General features: G+C 37.4%; 1 protein-coding gene across 2 annotated transcripts in view; it reads left to right on the top strand.

Annotated features, from left to right (window-relative positions):
* The window catches only part of DOK6 (docking protein 6), an 805,177-nt gene that overhangs the window by 476,194 nt on the left and 310,698 nt on the right, over window positions 1-18,285 (top strand). For both annotated transcript variants that reach the window (XM_082259321.1, XM_082259322.1), the window contains exon 5: window positions 14,370-14,559. In XM_082259321.1, coding sequence (XP_082115447.1) covers window positions 14,370-14,559 — 190 coding nt within the window. The remainder of the gene's footprint in view (window positions 1-14,369; window positions 14,560-18,285) is intronic.

Here is an 18,285-nt window from a genome sequence, read left to right as displayed (position 1 = left end):
CTTAGGTTTTTTTTTTGTTTTTTTATTACTTTGTTTTTCTAATCTACATATCTACTGATCTTTGAACATATTACCAAAATGTTGTTGCTTAGATCTATGACAGCACGAGAACTTAAATACTTTAAACTGAACATTTGGCTTACTCGTAATGTTTCATTGTTCTGTGAAAGGCCTAACATTTTTATTTTTGTTGATATGTAATAAATGTCCGAAGCTGTGCTGTAACTCTTTATAAACTCCAATAAAAACAAAGTTTAAAAAGAAAAAAAGCTGGTCCCCAGTCAACAGCTAAATATACAGATGACAGTTGATTTACCTGCCAAATTATTCATATGGCTCTTCATTTGTTCATGGGATTTATACACCCCACATTACACAGCCAGCCAGCCTGGAGGCCTTATCTTTCTTTACTGTAGTAAAGTAATAGCTCAAGTTTCTCCCTGCCCCTTGCCTGATTGGGCAGTGAAGGAGAAGCAAGCTAATGATTAGCTCATCTCTCTGTCCAGCTGCTCTTTACTCCTCCAGTATACTCTTTTTAGCACTGCAGCACAATTATTAGGGCTCCCAGTGCTGTATCTCTCTTGCCCATTCTGAGAAGTGCTGTAATGGGAATTATGAAAAACCAATGCAAAATCAAATTTAGGTACTTACACTAGTTGTTTTTTAAAAAAAAAAAAAACATTTGATAACCTTCTAAAGACCGCTTACCTGCATGAATTGGTGTTTATTTTAACCTGCCTAAATTTCAGTTTTAGGCATCCTTTGTTTTGGGCATATGATATATTTAACCCTTAACCATTCACACGCACACACTACCTGTAGTAGAAGCTGCCATAATGTAAAAGTGCTGCACTACAAACGTTTACACCTTGATATGGTTTAGATTTGCCAGAATGTAACCCTGCCATGTTTAAAAACATTATAATTTATTATAAAGTCAGAACAGGCAACTAAGATGACAAAAATCAAGTTTAGGTTTTTCTGTTTCTTTAGTTATATGATATATAATTGAATACAATTTTTTGTTAAAGTAACGCAGTGCTGGATCGCAAAAAAAATAGCCTGGTCATTAAGGGGGTAAAACCTTCCGGAGCTAAAGTGGGTAAACTGGTTGTAAATCTAATGTGCAGCAATTAGCAAAGACATACATGCACCATGTTTTAGCTTTTTTAATACAAATCCAAAGCGCATTTGTTTTACCTCTGTTTTCTCATCCCTGCTCCTGTCACAGACCTCCGAAAAACTCTGGTCCATGGCCATGCCTTTGGGTCAGAGCTCAGGAGGCAGAGTCCTGATGTCATTGAATCAAAGAAAACAAAAAAGGGCGCACCGACCTAGCGCATTATCCTCAGTAGAAGGCTTTATTTATGTAACAATAAAAAATGGCTACTCACAGACGTAGATGAAAATACATCATATCAAACTAGATTGCTCCAATGTCCAGGTGTAGTCCATACAATCGTTCATAATCGATATGATGACGGCTGACGCGTTTCGAGGCCTAGCCTCTTCCTCAGAGCTCTGGCTCTGAGGAAGAGGCTAGGCCTCGAAACGCGTCAGCCGTCATCATATCGATTATGAACGATTGTATGGACTACACCCGGACATTGGAGCAATCTAGCTTGATATGATGTATTTTCATCTACGTCTGTGAGTAGCCATTTTTTATTGTTACATAAATAAAGCCTTCTACTGAGGATAATGCGCTAGGTCGGTGCGCCCTTTTTTGTTTTCTTTGATTCTAGTACCGGTGGACCACCCCAGTCCGATATGGGCAGCAAGACTTAAGCCATTTGAGAAGCCAGTTGTGAGTCCCGTGAGGAGTGTGGTCGAGGGGTTTGGATACCAAGCGCAGGAGGAGGGTGGTCACACCCTATTGGTTCCTGATGTCATTGGCCTCTCCTACCATCTATGCAATGCCCAGCAATCACACTAGCATGGGTCTCCTCCTAATGTCTGTCAAACAAAGGTGAGGGGGAGTGGCACCACCATTTGTTTTTGCTGGCATCAGGATTTTATTCATTCTTAAATTTGGGAGGATTGGAGCAGTTTTAGATTATGATTTCAGCATATGAGACATAACATTATCAAACTGCAACCCTCATCCTATAAAATACAAGTCTCCTATTTACTGAATTTACAGGATATCCTTTGTATTGATGAAAAAAGACTTGTTTTTAAGAACACAAAAGTTTAAAGTGATTTTAAAGGCAGAAGTTTTTTTTTTCTCTTAACGGTTTCTCTGCTTTAAGGTAAAAAAAAAAACCTTCTGCATGCAGCCCACCCCCTTATACTTACCTGAGCCAGATCTTGACCAATCCAGTGATGTGCACGAGAGCTCTCAGCTCTCTCCCTTCTCATTGACTCAGAGACAGCAGCGGAAACCATTGGCTCCTGCTATTGTCAATCACAGCCAGTGAGGTGAGGAGTGGGGGTGGGGGTGGGGGTTTGGCTGAGCCACGTTCTGTGTGTCTGGGAGCCATCACTTATGAGTACCCCCATAGCAAGCTTTTTACTGTGGGGCACTTGGCAGGGGAGGGACCAGGAGCGCCTGTAGGGGACCCCAAGAGGAATAGGATTGGGGCTGCTCTGTGCAAAAGAAATGCACAGAGTAGCTAGGTATGACATGTTTGTTATATTTAAAAAAAAAAAAAAAATATGTATGTAAATTATGTTTAACCTAAAATATACACACTTAATGAAATAAGTTAGAGCAATAACTTAGCCCCCTCCCTTCCTCTCAATCCTGCTTTCTACAGTGGCCTTGTGTGAACTTTAAAATACAGTGTTTGGAATGTACTTACAGAGAGCAGACACCAGTGCAAACAAATGTAGGCTTGAAAAAGCTTTTAGTGGACCAAAAGATATTGAGTAGTTCTGGGTCACAAGGCCGCAGAAAATCAGTGCCAGGTTCCGAATTTAGGGTTAGTGCAGGTGGCAGAGAATCAACTTAGGGATCATAAGTCAAGGTCAATTACATAGTGGAAGTAGAAGTAAAACAAGGTAACAGACATGATTAAAGTGTGCAGCAGTAGATTTAAATTTAATTGTTTTATTATCTTAGAGAATTATCATCTAGTTACTTTTTAGCCTATTTATAGTGCAGAATAGGATCTCTAAAGTCTGTTTGTACTACATGTCTGAGGTGAAATGGCTAAGCCCAGAAGTTCTGAATGTTTTGAATTTTTGACCTACAGTGATTAACCCCTGTGTTCTTCAGTAGGGAGGAAGAGAGGAGGTTGAATGAGCGTTAATCCAAGAAAAGGATTCTTTCTAAATGGTTGTATAAGGGATATATGAAATACAGAATTAAAATTCATTGAAACTTAAAGTTTGTATACCACAAGGTTATTTGGGCCATTACTTCAAAAGGACCAATAAACTAGAGTTCATGTTTTAGAGAAGGTAATTAAAGCTGTAAATGTTTTATAGATTACTAACTACCTTATTAACTACCAAATATGAAGGAATGGTTTAGCTGTGCCTGTCTGTGATTTTCTCATAGGATTCTTGAGCTTTGTGTATTTTTTTTAAGTAGCTCTTAGTTCATTTGTGAAGCAGGCAATCTGGCATTTATAGTTGGCAGAGATAAAGCTACTGAAAGTTCAGGAATAAAATAGAAGAAAAGATAGAAGTTTATAACTGGCAAAAAATTGGCTTTGAGAAATGGAACTATGTATTCAAATTTTGCTAATGGTAAGTATTCAACTCAGTTATCCTGGAGATGGCAGATGAAACAACAGAGATATTGCTCTAATGTTTATTTTGTAATTTCAGTCCAACAATTTGAATGTAAAGAAAAAACAATTAACAGATTGACTTCAGTCTCCAGAAGAACAAAATGTTTTACATAATTCTTAAGTGAATTGAACTCCTCAATCAGATATTATCTTCTTTGAAGACTATGCAGTTTATACATTTCTTAGATACATTTCTTAGATCAGAATTTCTGTTGTCTTAGGGCTCATTCAGATGGGTGCTGAGTCTCATCTTTCATGCAGAGCCCCCTTTTGTTGCATCTGCATCCACATAGGAGCTGCGTATATGCAACCCATAGACATGGATGCAGATGCAGCAGCTCCATGGATACAGTCCTATGATAAGTTATTTGTTTCCGATGTCATATTTCTGCTCTGATAGTCTGGCATGAGAAAGAACTACTCCAATGATTGAACTTGAGGCATTCATCTCTACTATAAAAGGAAGATTTTGGTTAGGATATACAAGTATGGGTGTAGTGAATAAAGCTTTCAAATGTGAGTGGACCATTGAAAAACGTGTCCCCTCCTTAGTTGATTGAGTAATAGGAGTTTTAACATGTTTAATGAGTCTCTGATAAAAATATTCAGGTCCAAAAAATCCTTGCACGTATTTTGTATTTTTGGGGTAGACCTGAATTTTACTAGGATCTATGTCCTGCCCTTCAAGTGAGACAATAAAACTGTATATGGGTCTGTTCAGATTCACATTTCTCTAATTTAATGTTCAGTTTGTGTACATTGCCCACTCTAGAATAATGCATACATGGTCGTGGTTCTCCTGTAGATTAGTTGAAAAGATAAGTATGTCATCAATGCACGTCAACAAATTGATCCAGCAAGTCCTTAAAAACAAAATGTATTAAATGCTGAACGGTAGCAGCCATTTTACTGAGTTCAAATATTGGCATTACTAGGGTTTCATAAATGCCCATATCTCATTCTCAATGCAGTCTTCCACTCATCTCCAGGTCAAACAAGAAAAACTCTATACGCACCCCAAAAATCAAGCTTAGTGAAAACTTTAGCTGTTCTCAGTGTCCCAAATATCTCAGAAATTAATAAAAGTGGATAACAATTTTTATTGTACTTTTCTTTAACTGCATGTACAGTAGTTATTGTATGGGTAAAGGGTCTTGTCTTTCTTTTGAATGAAAAATAAAGGGGCAGAAGCCAGGAAAACTGAGGAGCAGATAAAACCTTTAAACTAGATAGTTCCTTAAAACTTTTGATGCTGGTTCTGAAAAGGAGTAGAATTGGTGCTCCTGGTAAAAGTTAAGCAGCTTGCCGACACTGCCAATGACCGTGCGATTCAGAAGTTCCGCTCTTCACCGAGTTACAGACGACCTTACACAGCAGCGAACGGGATCCAAAACACCCACAAACCTCCCTTACAGACCAGACACCCGTGGGGCTAAATGTCAAAGAGGAGGGAGCAGCCAAAACTTCCCTAGAAGCTTACAAACTTCTTCCCCTCATCGCGAGCGAGCAGCTGCCAAGATGGCGATGGCAGCACACACAGCACCGCTGCCCAGCTCTCTCCCCACACTGGATATGGCAATCCACAGCAGCCTGACTTCTCCTTACCAACAGCAGCAAACTGTGAGTACTCTCCTTCCTGCTCACCTACAACAGCTTCCCAGTAAAATCAAAGCCAAGGAGGGAAGAAGGGATACCCATGCAGTTTCATAATATCCCCCTTAACCTACCTCCTCCTGACATCCAGCACTCTCTAGCCATTGATAATTTTCCTGCCTCTGACCAGCACATCTCAGAGCAGACAATGAAAAACATGCTGAAATAATTAAAGCCCATTCTGTACTTAGACCTATCAGTAACTGTATCATCCCTGGCTAATGTGGTGCAACAGCAAGACCAACGTCTTCACCATATTGAAAACAAGGTCCCTGATCTCCTCAACCCCAACAATGAAATGGTAGACACGTGCACAGAACACGAAGAGGAGCTACAACTGATTAACCTTAAACTGGCAGACCTCGAGGGCCAGTCTCACCGGAACAATATCAAATTCCGGAACATACCAGAATCAATGCAGCAAAAGCTTAGAACACTCTTACTGCACATATTTAAACGCAATTTTAAACATAATAAAGTCAACTTCTATTTTCTGGGCAACAAAGCGGGGAAACTTCTAGCCAAGCAAGTCAAAGCCCAGCGTACCAAAACCAAAATCTCTTCCCTCATACATCCCACTTCCAAACAACTTTAACTAACCCTCAAGAAATTGCTAATGTGTTTAACGATTACTACTCAACCCTTTACAAGCTCAGAAAGACTCTTCCTTTCCACAAGGTCCCAGGTGAAGATGGGTTAATGAATGCCTTCTACAAAAAATTTGCTGACATAATAGCCCCTAAACTTACAGACCTCTTCAATGCTGCTGGTTCCTCTGGCTCCTTACCCACAGATATGCCTACGATCAATTGTTTCTACTAAAACCAGGAAAGGATCCCTCTCTCACATCAAATTACAGGCCAGTCTCCCTTTTAAATACCAATATTAAATTACTAGCCCAAGTAAGTGCTAGTAGACTGATGACATTCCTCCCAGAATTAATACACCCTAACCGAGTTGGTTTTGTCCTGGGCAGACATATGTAAAGGATAGAATAAAAAAAAATATGAAATTATGTCATTCTAAAAATAAGAATAAAATTAAAATAAATTAAATAAATAAATAAAAGTATGTTTAAAATTCAATTAATATCAAAGTGAGGATTGTGAGGCTATTATTATTATTAATAATATAATTATTCCTTAATATTATAATATTATAATAAAAATAGCTTCACAATCCACACTTTGATATTAATAGAATTTTAAACATATTTTTTATTTTTAATATTTTTTTTATTTTTACTTTTATTTTTATTTTATATAAATGTTATTCTTATTTTTAGAATTTCATAATTTCATAATTTTTTTTATTCAATCCTTTACATATACCTACACATATAAATAAGGATTTTATACTATTGTAATTTGTGATATTTATGTACAGAGCATTGATTAATGTTGTATATGGAAATAAGATGTGAATGGCGGTGTTAGTTTACATAGCAACTATAGCCTCAGTGCCTGTATTTACAAGGGTACGGCCGTAATCACAAAAATCGCCATGGCCTCCGCAAAAAGGTGCAGCAACATGGCTGAATGAGCAGGAATGGCCAAAATTTGTGTCTATACTTATTACACCAATAGGGGAGCAATAGGGCTTCTGGAGGAAAGAATCAGGTGTAGCAATATGGCGGCCGCATATCGATTGCTGCTAGGACACTCCGGGCTATATATATACCTTGAGTGGAGCAAGATGGCACCACTTCAGATGATGTCAGAGTGACACAATGCGTAGGGTGGAGTTTTTGCATCAGTACGGCACTTCCGCTTTGAGTGGTTTCTGGCCATGGAACGCGGAAGCACCACAGTAACCGCGACCGCTGTACACAGACTGCGGTAGTACAGGCTCCATTTCTCATACCATATGGTTCTGCAAATCTCTTACCTCATCTTGGAAAATAATCTTCTCTTCTATCTCTGAAATACCCATGCCCTTGTCCCCTACATTTGCTTTACCACATATAGGCATAGAAAAATATCCGCCTCAGTTTAGATATCTTAGGATAAAGCACCCTGACTGACCATGGCATAAAGATTCAGTTCATGTATACTTTTTTCGGCAAAACTGAGACATTTCCAAATGTCTCCAATCTGCATTAGCTCAGCTTCAGGCTCAGAACTGGTAAATGGCTCAGCTGCGGGTTAAGAAATTTGACCTCACTGATCTTTGTGTTGCTAATTATTTATCAGTTAATCCTCTGTCAATTCTCATGCTCATTTTGATAAAGACAAAAAGATTACTCAGTGCATTAACTCAGGTAAGCTCAGGGAGGCTCAGGGAGGCTTTTCCTAAAAATTAAAATGCAGTACACTGTCATTCCAAGTGTCACATTTTTAAATAATCTTTTCCACAACCTAAGGTTAAGCCTCCTTTTTTCTAACCTCAAATCGTGACTGCATGTCCTTTTCAGGGACCTTAGAGTAAACAGTTTATCAAAGGTACTGAAGCAGTATTTGATACATTTGTACATTGTAATCATATTCCCAAGTAAGTGTCTATGCTCCAGAGTGAAAAAACTGTAATCTATGTAATCAATTCTGATAGCTGAAGACCACCCCCCCCCCACCCCTATTATTATTAATTATTATTATAATTGTGTTGCCCTTCACTGAACTGTTTCTAATTTAACAACATTTTTTTTGAAGCTTGGTGACCAAAAGTGAACTGCAAATTCTAGATGTGGCTAAGCCTGCATTTTATAAAAGTGTATAATTATTTATTAATCTCTTGAATGTATGCCCATTTAAATGCATGAGAGTATTTTGCTAGTTTTGTTAGCTGCAACTTGATATTGCATACTAATGCTAAGTATGTAATCAACAAGCACACCAAAATCTTTTTCCATCTCCGAGTCTATCTGGGGAGCCCCTCCTATAGTGTAATTGGCATGTTTATCAATGTCTTTCTGTATTGACACTAAATCCTGAGCAAAAATGTATTTTCCTGCATAATGTGGTATCTTTAACAAATGAAATAGAATTTTTAATTCCAAACTCAATATCATTAATAAACAAATTGAACAACATTAGGCCCAAGACAAAACTCTAGGGATACATCATTCACAACTTCAGAGAATTTGTTTTTTATCACTACTGTGGACCTGTTCGTGTAACCAGTTTTCTATTAACGTACTGTACAAACAATTTCCTCAACTCAAACAGGCCTCATTTTATAGAGTAAATGTTTATTGTATAAAGTAATAAATGTTTTATCAGAATCTAGATAAACTATGATACACTTGACTTCCACCATTCAACTTTTCAATTACTTGACTAGATACACTTGACTTCCACCATTCAACTTCTCACTTACTTCCAAATGGAGCAATAACAGGTTGGTCTGACAAGAATGGTCTGGCTGCCGGTTGTAACTTAAGTTTCAAGAGTCCCCTACTATTCTATTAAATACCTTACATACGATTGATGTTAGGATGAGTGGTCTGTAGTTTTCTGGTATACATCTCAATCTTTTTTTATAAATTGGTATCAAATTTGCACAATGTCAATCAATAGATAGTGTTCCAGTCAGTAAAGAGCCTTTAAGAATGAGAAAAAGCAGCTCAGTAATATAGCTTTAGCAGTTGCACTGTAATTAGGATAATCAAACATGAAATCCATAGCTGTAGAGATCTTCCAGAATAGCACGTTCTATCTCCAAGAGTGGTGAAACCCGTGCCAGGACCTCATCAGTGAGCAAAGAAATATTTAAAAAACATGTGTTGGTTGGAGTGCTGCATAGCAAACCATTGCAGCTGAAAGTTTGACATTAGTTCAGGAAGCCTCTGCAATGTTTAGGATTCCCATTAAGTTTAACAGTCAATTGAAGGCAGGCCCCTATATGATCACTGATTGTAGCTGTTTGCTGCTGTTGCTGTAAAAGTTGTGATTGCAAACCCTAATTTATGCAGGCTTTGTTTTAAACAGCCTCTGTTAAGGAAACAACATGTTTACACATGTTTACTCATATTTATATGACATTTTGAAGTTGCAGAAGTCTCCTATTTGACCCGAATATACTGTTAGTAATGTACCTGTAGAGAGCAGAGACCATTAGCAAAAAACTGAAATGGCTGTTAGTGGTTCCAAAGAAATTGGGTAGTCTGTGTTATAAGCCAGTGTCAGTGCAGGCAGCAGAGTCAGCATTGAAGGTCACAAGCAAACAATTACCAAAGTAGCTGTAGCAGTACCATGAAGCGGAAGTTGGAATTAAAGTGAGGAGCACAAAATGGCAAGGAAAGGGGAAACAAAGTGGGCTTAACCACTTAAGCCCTGGAAGATTTTACCCCCTTCCTGACCAGGGCCTATTTTGCGATTCGGCACTACGTGATTTTAACGGACAATTGCGCGGTCGTGCGACACTGTACCTAAACAAAATTGATGTCCTTTTTTTCCCACAAACGGAGCTTTCTTTTGGTGGTATTTGCTCACCTGTGCGATTTTTGATCATGCGCTGTAAACAAAAAAAGAGCGTCATTTTGCAAAAATAACAATATTTTTCAAATTTTTTTATATGAAATTCCCCAAAAAAAATGTAAAAATCAAAATTTTTTAACATTTTCGGCCAATTTGTTTTATGCTACATATGTTTGGTAAAAAAAATCGCAAAAACGTATTTTTATTGGTTTGCGCAAAAAAAAAGTTATCGCGTTTACTAACAAAGGGAAAGATTTTTGGAATTTTTGTTGTTTTTTTTTTAACGAGTAATGGCGGCGATCTGCAATTTTTTTTGCGATACTGCGAAAATTGCGGCGGACAGATTGGACCCTTGACTGACATTTTTGACACTTTTGGGGTTACCAGTGACATTTCTGCAGTAATCAGTGTTATACATATGCACTGTTACTGTAAAAATGACACTGGCAGTGAAGGGGTTAACTGTATTGGAGAGGGATGGGCTATGTGTGTCCTAGGGGCATGTTTCTAACTGTGATGGGACATGGCTACTGGTGTAAGAACAGAGATCAACGGTCCTACATAGTAGAACCGTCTGATCTCCATTCTTACACAGGGAAGAATGACAGGCAGCTTTGTTTACATCAGCCGCCTGCCTTTCTACCGGTGTCACGGACGATCGCGAGTGCCCGGCAGACATCGGATCCGCCAGGCACACGCACGGGGGGGGGGGTCCGTGACCGCGCTGGAGTGGGAGCGCGCCTCTGGCGGCGCACGCTCGCTCCCTAGAAGCCTCACAGGCTAGCGACGTAGACCTATGTTGCTTTGCCTGTGAGGGGCTGACCGCAGTAAATAGTCGTCCAGCGGTCGGCAAGTGGTTAAAGAGATAATCATTCAACCTAATTGGTCATATAATCAGATGCAAGTGAGTGCAATTCAGTTCTGCAAAACTATAACAAATCTATTTGGTAAAGCAAAGAATGTAATGGCAATCCAGGTGAGTTATGTTCCAGTCTGCGGAGAACCCAAGATAAAGACCTGGAAGATTTAGTTCCTGACAGACAGACACAGTCTAAAAGTAAATACTGTAGGTTCTGCTTTGCTCTGTTTTTGGAAATCCTGAAATGCCCTGTGAATATTTTATTCTGTATTTAATATTAATTTGTAACACAAAGATAATTTTTTCTAAATTTTAATAAAACACATATCAGTTGAAAACCACTTCCATAAAGTGTAACTATGGGCAACAAAAAAAAAAAAATAGTACAGTTTTTTTATGTCATTACATAGCAGGTTTGGTTTTTCAAAACCCCCCTGTTGATCCTGCCTGTAGAACCATTGACTGTAAAAGAAAAAAACAAAAATAACCAAGCTATCCAGCAAAGGTACCAGTTGCAGGGATGGGAAAACCCAGATTATAATAGAGGAAGTGCTTATAACAGTCAGATTTTATTCATATTGTCAAAACATTAAAAATAAAAAAAATGTATCTGGAGCTCGGCTTAAGTGTATTTATCTTTTGCCTAACCACAACCACAGGGCAACAATGCTGCTGTGTGATTTCACTATAGAATGAACAGAATCATTCTTTACCAGGAAGGGACAAAATAACATGTCCACTGTTAGATTTAACAGGTAGGGTTACAGGAAGGTCCTAGAAAAACAAAACTGTTGTGTTAATGCTAGTGGCACACTGCATGGTATATCGCTTTTATTTATTTTGCCCATATTTTCAATTCAAGTCATTTACTCACTTCAATTTGCTGTCACATGACCCTCCTTATAAATATGTGAGTGTTTGTGTATAATAATGTACTTCAGAATTTGGTTACACAAAGTTCTTTATTCCTTTCTGCATTCCATACTTGAGTGATAGCATTGTTTTTATCTTTGTTGATTTAGTCTCAGAATACTTGCTGAAAATGGAATGGAATAGTATTTGCAGTTTGTGCTGCAGTTGGAACAAGCTTGTCAGCTGTGTGAATGATAAAACCAATGACAATCTTTAAGCAATTTAACAATCACATTTCTCATGCTTCTCTATTGATTACTTTAATAATTCTTGGAAGCTATTTCCTATGGTGTCTGTTTTATTATTATATTGCAAGGTTTGGAACATAATTAACTATTAGAGGGAAAAATATTGCTCTGTCTCTACTTGTGGATATTCTTTAAAATTGTTGGCAAGCACCAGGAGCATTCATTAAAAAATAATAACTTATGAATACAAAAAGGATTACATTTTCTGTGGAATATCTTTTCTTTTTCTGCCGTCTAAATCCACAATGAAAATTGAATGTATTCATCATCTTCACCCTTTGCTCATATTGAAGGTTTTGGACAGAATGGCACAGGGCCTTTCTCTGTAAGTAAGAAAGGGAAAGTTGTTTTCAGATGGAGCTTGCAACATTGGTTACTTTGTGACTTGCCTTTTGTCTAGGGTAATCAGAACTTTTAGTTTGCCAATGTTAGCACATTAGTTAAGATGCAGCTTTTTACTAGAGCTAAGTCAACATGTCACTGCTGTCCTGTGCTCTACTACAATAGATCATAACGTTCTCAAGAAGGGGTCAAGAAACATCCTCATGGTGTTAGATATAACATACTTATAATGACCACATTATCGCTATGAAATATTATTTATGCACCATATTATGTAACAAGGTTATCCAGTTGCACTGGCACATACATTTCCCGTAATATAAACAAGTATTAATAGCTTCTCTTTCCCCTGGAACCTCAGGATAATCAGCAAATTCATAAAGGATCCCCGTCACAAAAAAAACCTGCTAAAACTTTTTACGATAACTATACTTTATTCACTTAAAGTAAGTTATGAGAAAATTCAGTATATGAATTCCTTTTTTATTCCACATGTCTTAACTTATATTTGTCAATGCATGTACCTGCAGGCCAAGCTGTTCAGAAAAAGTGACATTGACAGGGTTTGGAACAAACTATAAAACTGCCAGGGTTGCTTACAAAGGTCACATTTTTTCACATGGTTTACAATTTCTTGTAATAAAAAAAAAAAAAAACTGGTGCTGCAAAAGTTCAGGCACAAAAGGCAGCGTTAAAATTTTTTAACCCCTCTTACCAACATTGCTGCTGGACACCTTGTCCTGCAGGTACAGTATATTTGTAGAATAATATGAATAAAGGCGTACAACATAGAAAAGTTATTTATATACAGTTCTTATATTTAATAACTTAGTATTAATGTGCATATCAGAAAAAATTGTGATACTGGTCCTTTAAGCCTTTCACTGTTATTGTCATTTTCCAAGAATAGGCACAGCGTACAATACCTCCTGTATACCAGCTCAGAGTTGGTCTCAATTACCTTCAGTTTCCTAATCTAAGAGCTGGCAGTAGTGTTTTCAAGAATTTGTCACTGCCATAGCCTTAGGTTCTTAAAGTGAGAGCAGTGAGAATAGAATTTGCTGCACATGTCAGTAATGTTACAGACACTGGTGCAAATGCGTGCCTAAAATACGAGGGTCAAGTATTTCATAAGGAAACTACCACCAAAAGCGTTTAAGATTATTTTAAATTGCTGAAAATAATTTTATGCCATTATTCTTGACTAACTCTAAATTTGATGACTGTAAAGGCTTTAACGTTTTTCTATGGACAGCTCTGGGTACCATAGTGTGTCATACATAGGCACACAAAATTTAAAGGCTTGACATGTTTTGTATCTATTAACCTGATATTTTTTGTTTTACCAAAAAATTGTGTAATTGTGCTTGTGCACTAAAATTACCAGACTGTATTTTCTACTGAAAGTATGGGTTTAATAAACCATTGTACTAATAGTAGCAGAGTCCCCACTTTCTCTGCTTCCAAAAATGTTTGGAGGTTTTATCTAATCTCCATGCCTAAAATTTGCATTTTAACGCGTGCAAAAAAATGCAATCTTTTGAAAGCATCCAGATGTGTTAGCTTACTTTTCACTCAGGCATGTACAGTACATTTTTAAAATACACCTACCTTTTATTAACAACATAGGGACTTATTTATTTTCTAAATCTGTTTTCATTTAGTAAAGGTTAGTAACAGATGTTAGATATTTATACTTAAAGTAGACATAGAACCCTAACTGAATGGCATTTAATTTGCTAAGGCACTACCATATCCATGTTTTTCAATTTAAATACTGAGACCCTTTTCATCTTTCGTTGCATATCAGTGCTGTTAATTCCCTCCAGTCTCTATACAGCCACTTCATGTATACATGTGTACACTCCAAAAATGAAATTTCTTAATGTGGATGTCCTGAATGTTGACAACATTAAACCATGCTTCCTTAATTTGTGATGACATAGCCACATGTTCTCTTCATCTGAATCCCATGAGACAAGCATGACATTATATTAACATGTTAAATCATATATGATACAGTATTTTTGTGATTGGGTTTACATATATTTTAAACTAATGTACTGTAGATAAAACAGTTAGAAATTAGTCCTAATTACACTGTAAAATGCATTTGTATGAGAAAGATTAAAAAATAAAGTTCAGGCAATATGTTTACAAATTAAATGTAATCTTTATGTATTTCTTTTACTCCATGTAGAACGATTCAATGTGTACTTAATGCCTACACCAAATTTAGACATCTATGGGGAGTGCACAATGCAGATCACACATGAAAATATCTACCTGTGGGATATTCACAACGCAAAAGTTAAGCTGGTAATGTGGCCCCTAAGCTCTTTAAGAAGATATGGCAGGGACTCAACATGGTTTACTTTTGAGTCTGGAAGGTAAGAAGACATTCTTGTTATAGATTTAATACCAACATGTCAAAGTTTATAGATGTTTTGATAATTGCTTAAATAAACTAATAATTTAGTTATTAATATATGTATTCTTTAAAACTTGGTATAATGACAGATAAAAATGACAAGAATTTATAATATTAAGTAAATATAAAGAAGACCTAGCATCAGGTGTAATTTTTTTAATTGTATATGCATGCATGCTCTATAATGTAACATTTGGGTATAATTATTCAGTAATCCTATTGACAATACCTTCCTCTGGCAACATCACTTCTTCTGGTATCATCCCGGGCCAGCCTCTACATTGTGGACTAATGGAGTTCGTAGCCATTAGCTAAATTGTGCTTACAGCTTTGTGAATTGAGTCTGTTCTTTTATTCTGACCTTTTTTTGAGCAGATTTAGTGAGATTTGGTGATGATCTATGGCATTGTTAAAAATGAGCACTCTAGGGAAGCAATCAGGCATGTTAGAAAGCCTTGTTTTCTTCAATGTTGGAACTGTCTTCAAAATCTTCCTATCCTTCCTTCATTGCCTTAAGCAGAAGCACTCTTAGGAATCGAGAACTCCTGTTTGGGTGGGTGGGGGGTAGGGATCTTACCAAGAAGATTTTCCAAGATGGTCAGGTTTTTTCCCAATATTCTCAAATATTCTCCTCCTAGGAAGATCATCAGAGGCCATGCCTAGGCTCTGTCACTTGACTGTAACACAACAGCTATTAAATTTTTTTATGCAGAACTGTAAAATTGCTGATAGGTTTGCTTTTTAGAATGGAAGCTAGGAAAGGAGGATAGGGGATGCAAAAATATGCACCAGTATTGCATCTTAATGGTCCTAAGATGTGTTGGAAATTCAATTTTTACACTTTTGTTTCCTTTATTTTAATTGGTCCTAACATTAATACACTTCCTGTCCTAGGGTTACAACCATACTGAGCAGCATTGTCATCCTAGGAAAGGGAGTGCCTTAGAACTACATAACACTGTGTTAAGACTGTATACCATCTCCCTCTCTTCTCCATAACAAGAAAAAATGCTTTTTAGCGCATGGAAATAGAAAGGAAAAATGCTAACCGATATTAGCCCAGGGGCAGAGAGCCATGGAAGTTATCAGCTCACAACATTTCTAGCTTGATAAACACTTTTTTTTGTTTTTGCATTTGTCGAACAGATTTAATAAACTACTTTCAATGTTTTATTTAAAAAATCAAAAGGGAGAAAAATAGAAGAAGTTTATTGTTACAGTGTACATACATTTTAAATGTAACTCCAACTTTATTCAACGTCAATGATGAATAAAGTGCAGTTTTTACCATGCATGGTTTCATTATTTTTCCCTACTTCTTTTAGCCTCACATCATTATTTTCTTTGTATTGTCTTTTGTCTTTGGATGTGCTGAATAATGCTAAATGCTAAAAATAAACCTATTTTTTATTTGGAAGTCTGTTTTTTCTCCAAAAATTACTCTACCATTTGTTCTTTTTTTGGCAATATAAAATACAGGTGACTAAAATAGCCCTTTACCTCCTTTACCCTCTGTAGTGTAGCACAGCGTGTCTATGAACTGTAGGCATTCACACAATTTTAAAGAAATTTAAAACTTTCATGTATAAACTGCAATATAAAGACAACAATCTTCCCTTATGCCTAAATTGTTAGAAAAGGTTTTACCAAACCTGGAAAATCTGAAGAAAAACCACACGTTTATGAATTCTTTATTTTAGTTTTTCAGCATATATAGAAAAACGATACAGATGCCAAACATGTGGTGCTGAGCCTATGGGTATGAACACATATGCAATGGCCCTCATAGAATTACATACAGTATAACGCAAGAAATAAGAAACTTTGTTACAAAAACACAGTAGTAGAATATAAGCTGGCGAGTGTCTTATAGCTCGGGCTTTCAGGTATCACAATTAGCACAGTAACATGAGGCAATAAAACCACAGTAGGATATCCGATACAGGGTCCACTTATCACCACAAAATACTGCTGGGCTGGTCCATGCCACAAAACAAAATGGGGGAGTGGGGTTTGAGAGACTTTGGTATCCTAAGTTTCAAGTTACAGTGCACCACTGGGTATCACCCAAGTGCCCCCCACCTGCATGGGCTTCCCAGCCAAGGGGCTGTACTTCGCCACCTCTAAGGCTTAGGGAGCCTCCTAATCCAGGTTGGAGCTCATCTGGCTAGGTCAGCTGTATAATCATCTGAAAAAATATAGTCAAACCAGTAAAATCAGGTTTTGTGGTAATGACCTTGTTTATGATTATATGATGCTAGTAGTTCTTCCAAAGGGCAGATTTCCTGAATTTTGTGTATCCAGACCCCCAAGCCTTAGATGCGTTAAGCATTTGGATTGTGAGGGAGCGTTTATAGCTCTTAGAGGAAACGGGGGCACATGTAGTAGGTACATTTTCAGCACTATGATATTTTGACTAAGAATTGCTTGGACATGCAACATGGTACCCAGATTATTTTTTATATAATTTAATAATGCCATAATGCTTCTACATTTCTTTGGTAACAATAACCTAAATTAGTGTATATTATTTTGATTGTGTGAAAGTTATGAATTCTACAAACCACGGAATATACAGTATATTTGAAATTTCTCAACCCAGATGTACTTACTGCCTATTTAAATATTTGAGGTCCTAAATGCCAAAAGGGTACAAATACCCCCTAAATTACTATTTTTTGAAAAGTAGACAGTCCATGGTATTAAGTAAGAGGCATTGTGAGTTTCTTGAAGTTGTATTTTTTTTTGCCACTATTTTTTTCGTAAAATGAAGAAAGTAAATGTGTTTATTTTCACAAAGTTGTCATCTAACAAGTTACTTCTCACACATAGGCATACTTAAAATTACACCATAAAACACATTCTAGTGCAGTGACTGCATTGTAAAAGCCTGTCACCACAAGAACACATAGAAAACAAATGTTTTCTGTGTGTCCTATTTACAATGCAATGCAAAAAAGGGAGCTGAGTGAAGTGCTGTATCACACCACAATGCCTCCAACTGCAATCAGGAACAAACAGCTGCCAGAGAGTTAAAGCACTCTGACAGCTGTCCATTTTAGTGTAAATACAGCCTTCGAAGATACCACATGTGTGATGCTTTTTCACTGCTGAGATGCATAAAGTGGGGAAAAAATACAAGGATCACCTTCATGCTTTCAAAAGGCATTGATTTTATACATTTCCTAACTACCCATCAGTGGCAGCTGGTGCTCAAAATTTTTGGGGGGCGCAAAAAGAAAAATGTAATAGGTATTGCTTCGCGGCAAAAAACGCAGTAAAAAATTGCCTGACTTTGAGGTCATGGTACAGGCATGGCACAGGTGATGGTACAGGCATGGCACAGGTGATGGTACAGGAGATGGTATAGGCATGGCACAGGTCATGGTAAGGGCATGGCACAGGTCATGGTACAGGTGATGGTATAGGCATGGCACAGATGATGGTATAGGTATGGCACAGGTCATGGTATAGGCATATCACAGGTCATGGTACAGGCATGTCACAGGTCATGGTACAGGTGATGGTACAAGCATGGCACAGGTGATGGTACAGGCATGTCACAGGTCATGGTACAGGCATGTCACAGGTCATGGTACAGGAGATGGTATAGGCATGGCACAGATCATGGTAAGGGCATGGCACAGGTCATGGCACAGGTGATGGTATAGGCATGGCACAGATG

This window comes from Pelophylax lessonae, assembly GCF_965119305.1.
Source record: "Pelophylax lessonae genome assembly, chromosome: 5".
Taxonomy (NCBI): Eukaryota; Metazoa; Chordata; class Amphibia; order Anura; family Ranidae; genus Pelophylax; species Pelophylax lessonae.
The sequence above is the reverse complement of the archived record's forward strand: the minus strand, read 5'-3'. Positions and strand labels throughout refer to the sequence as shown.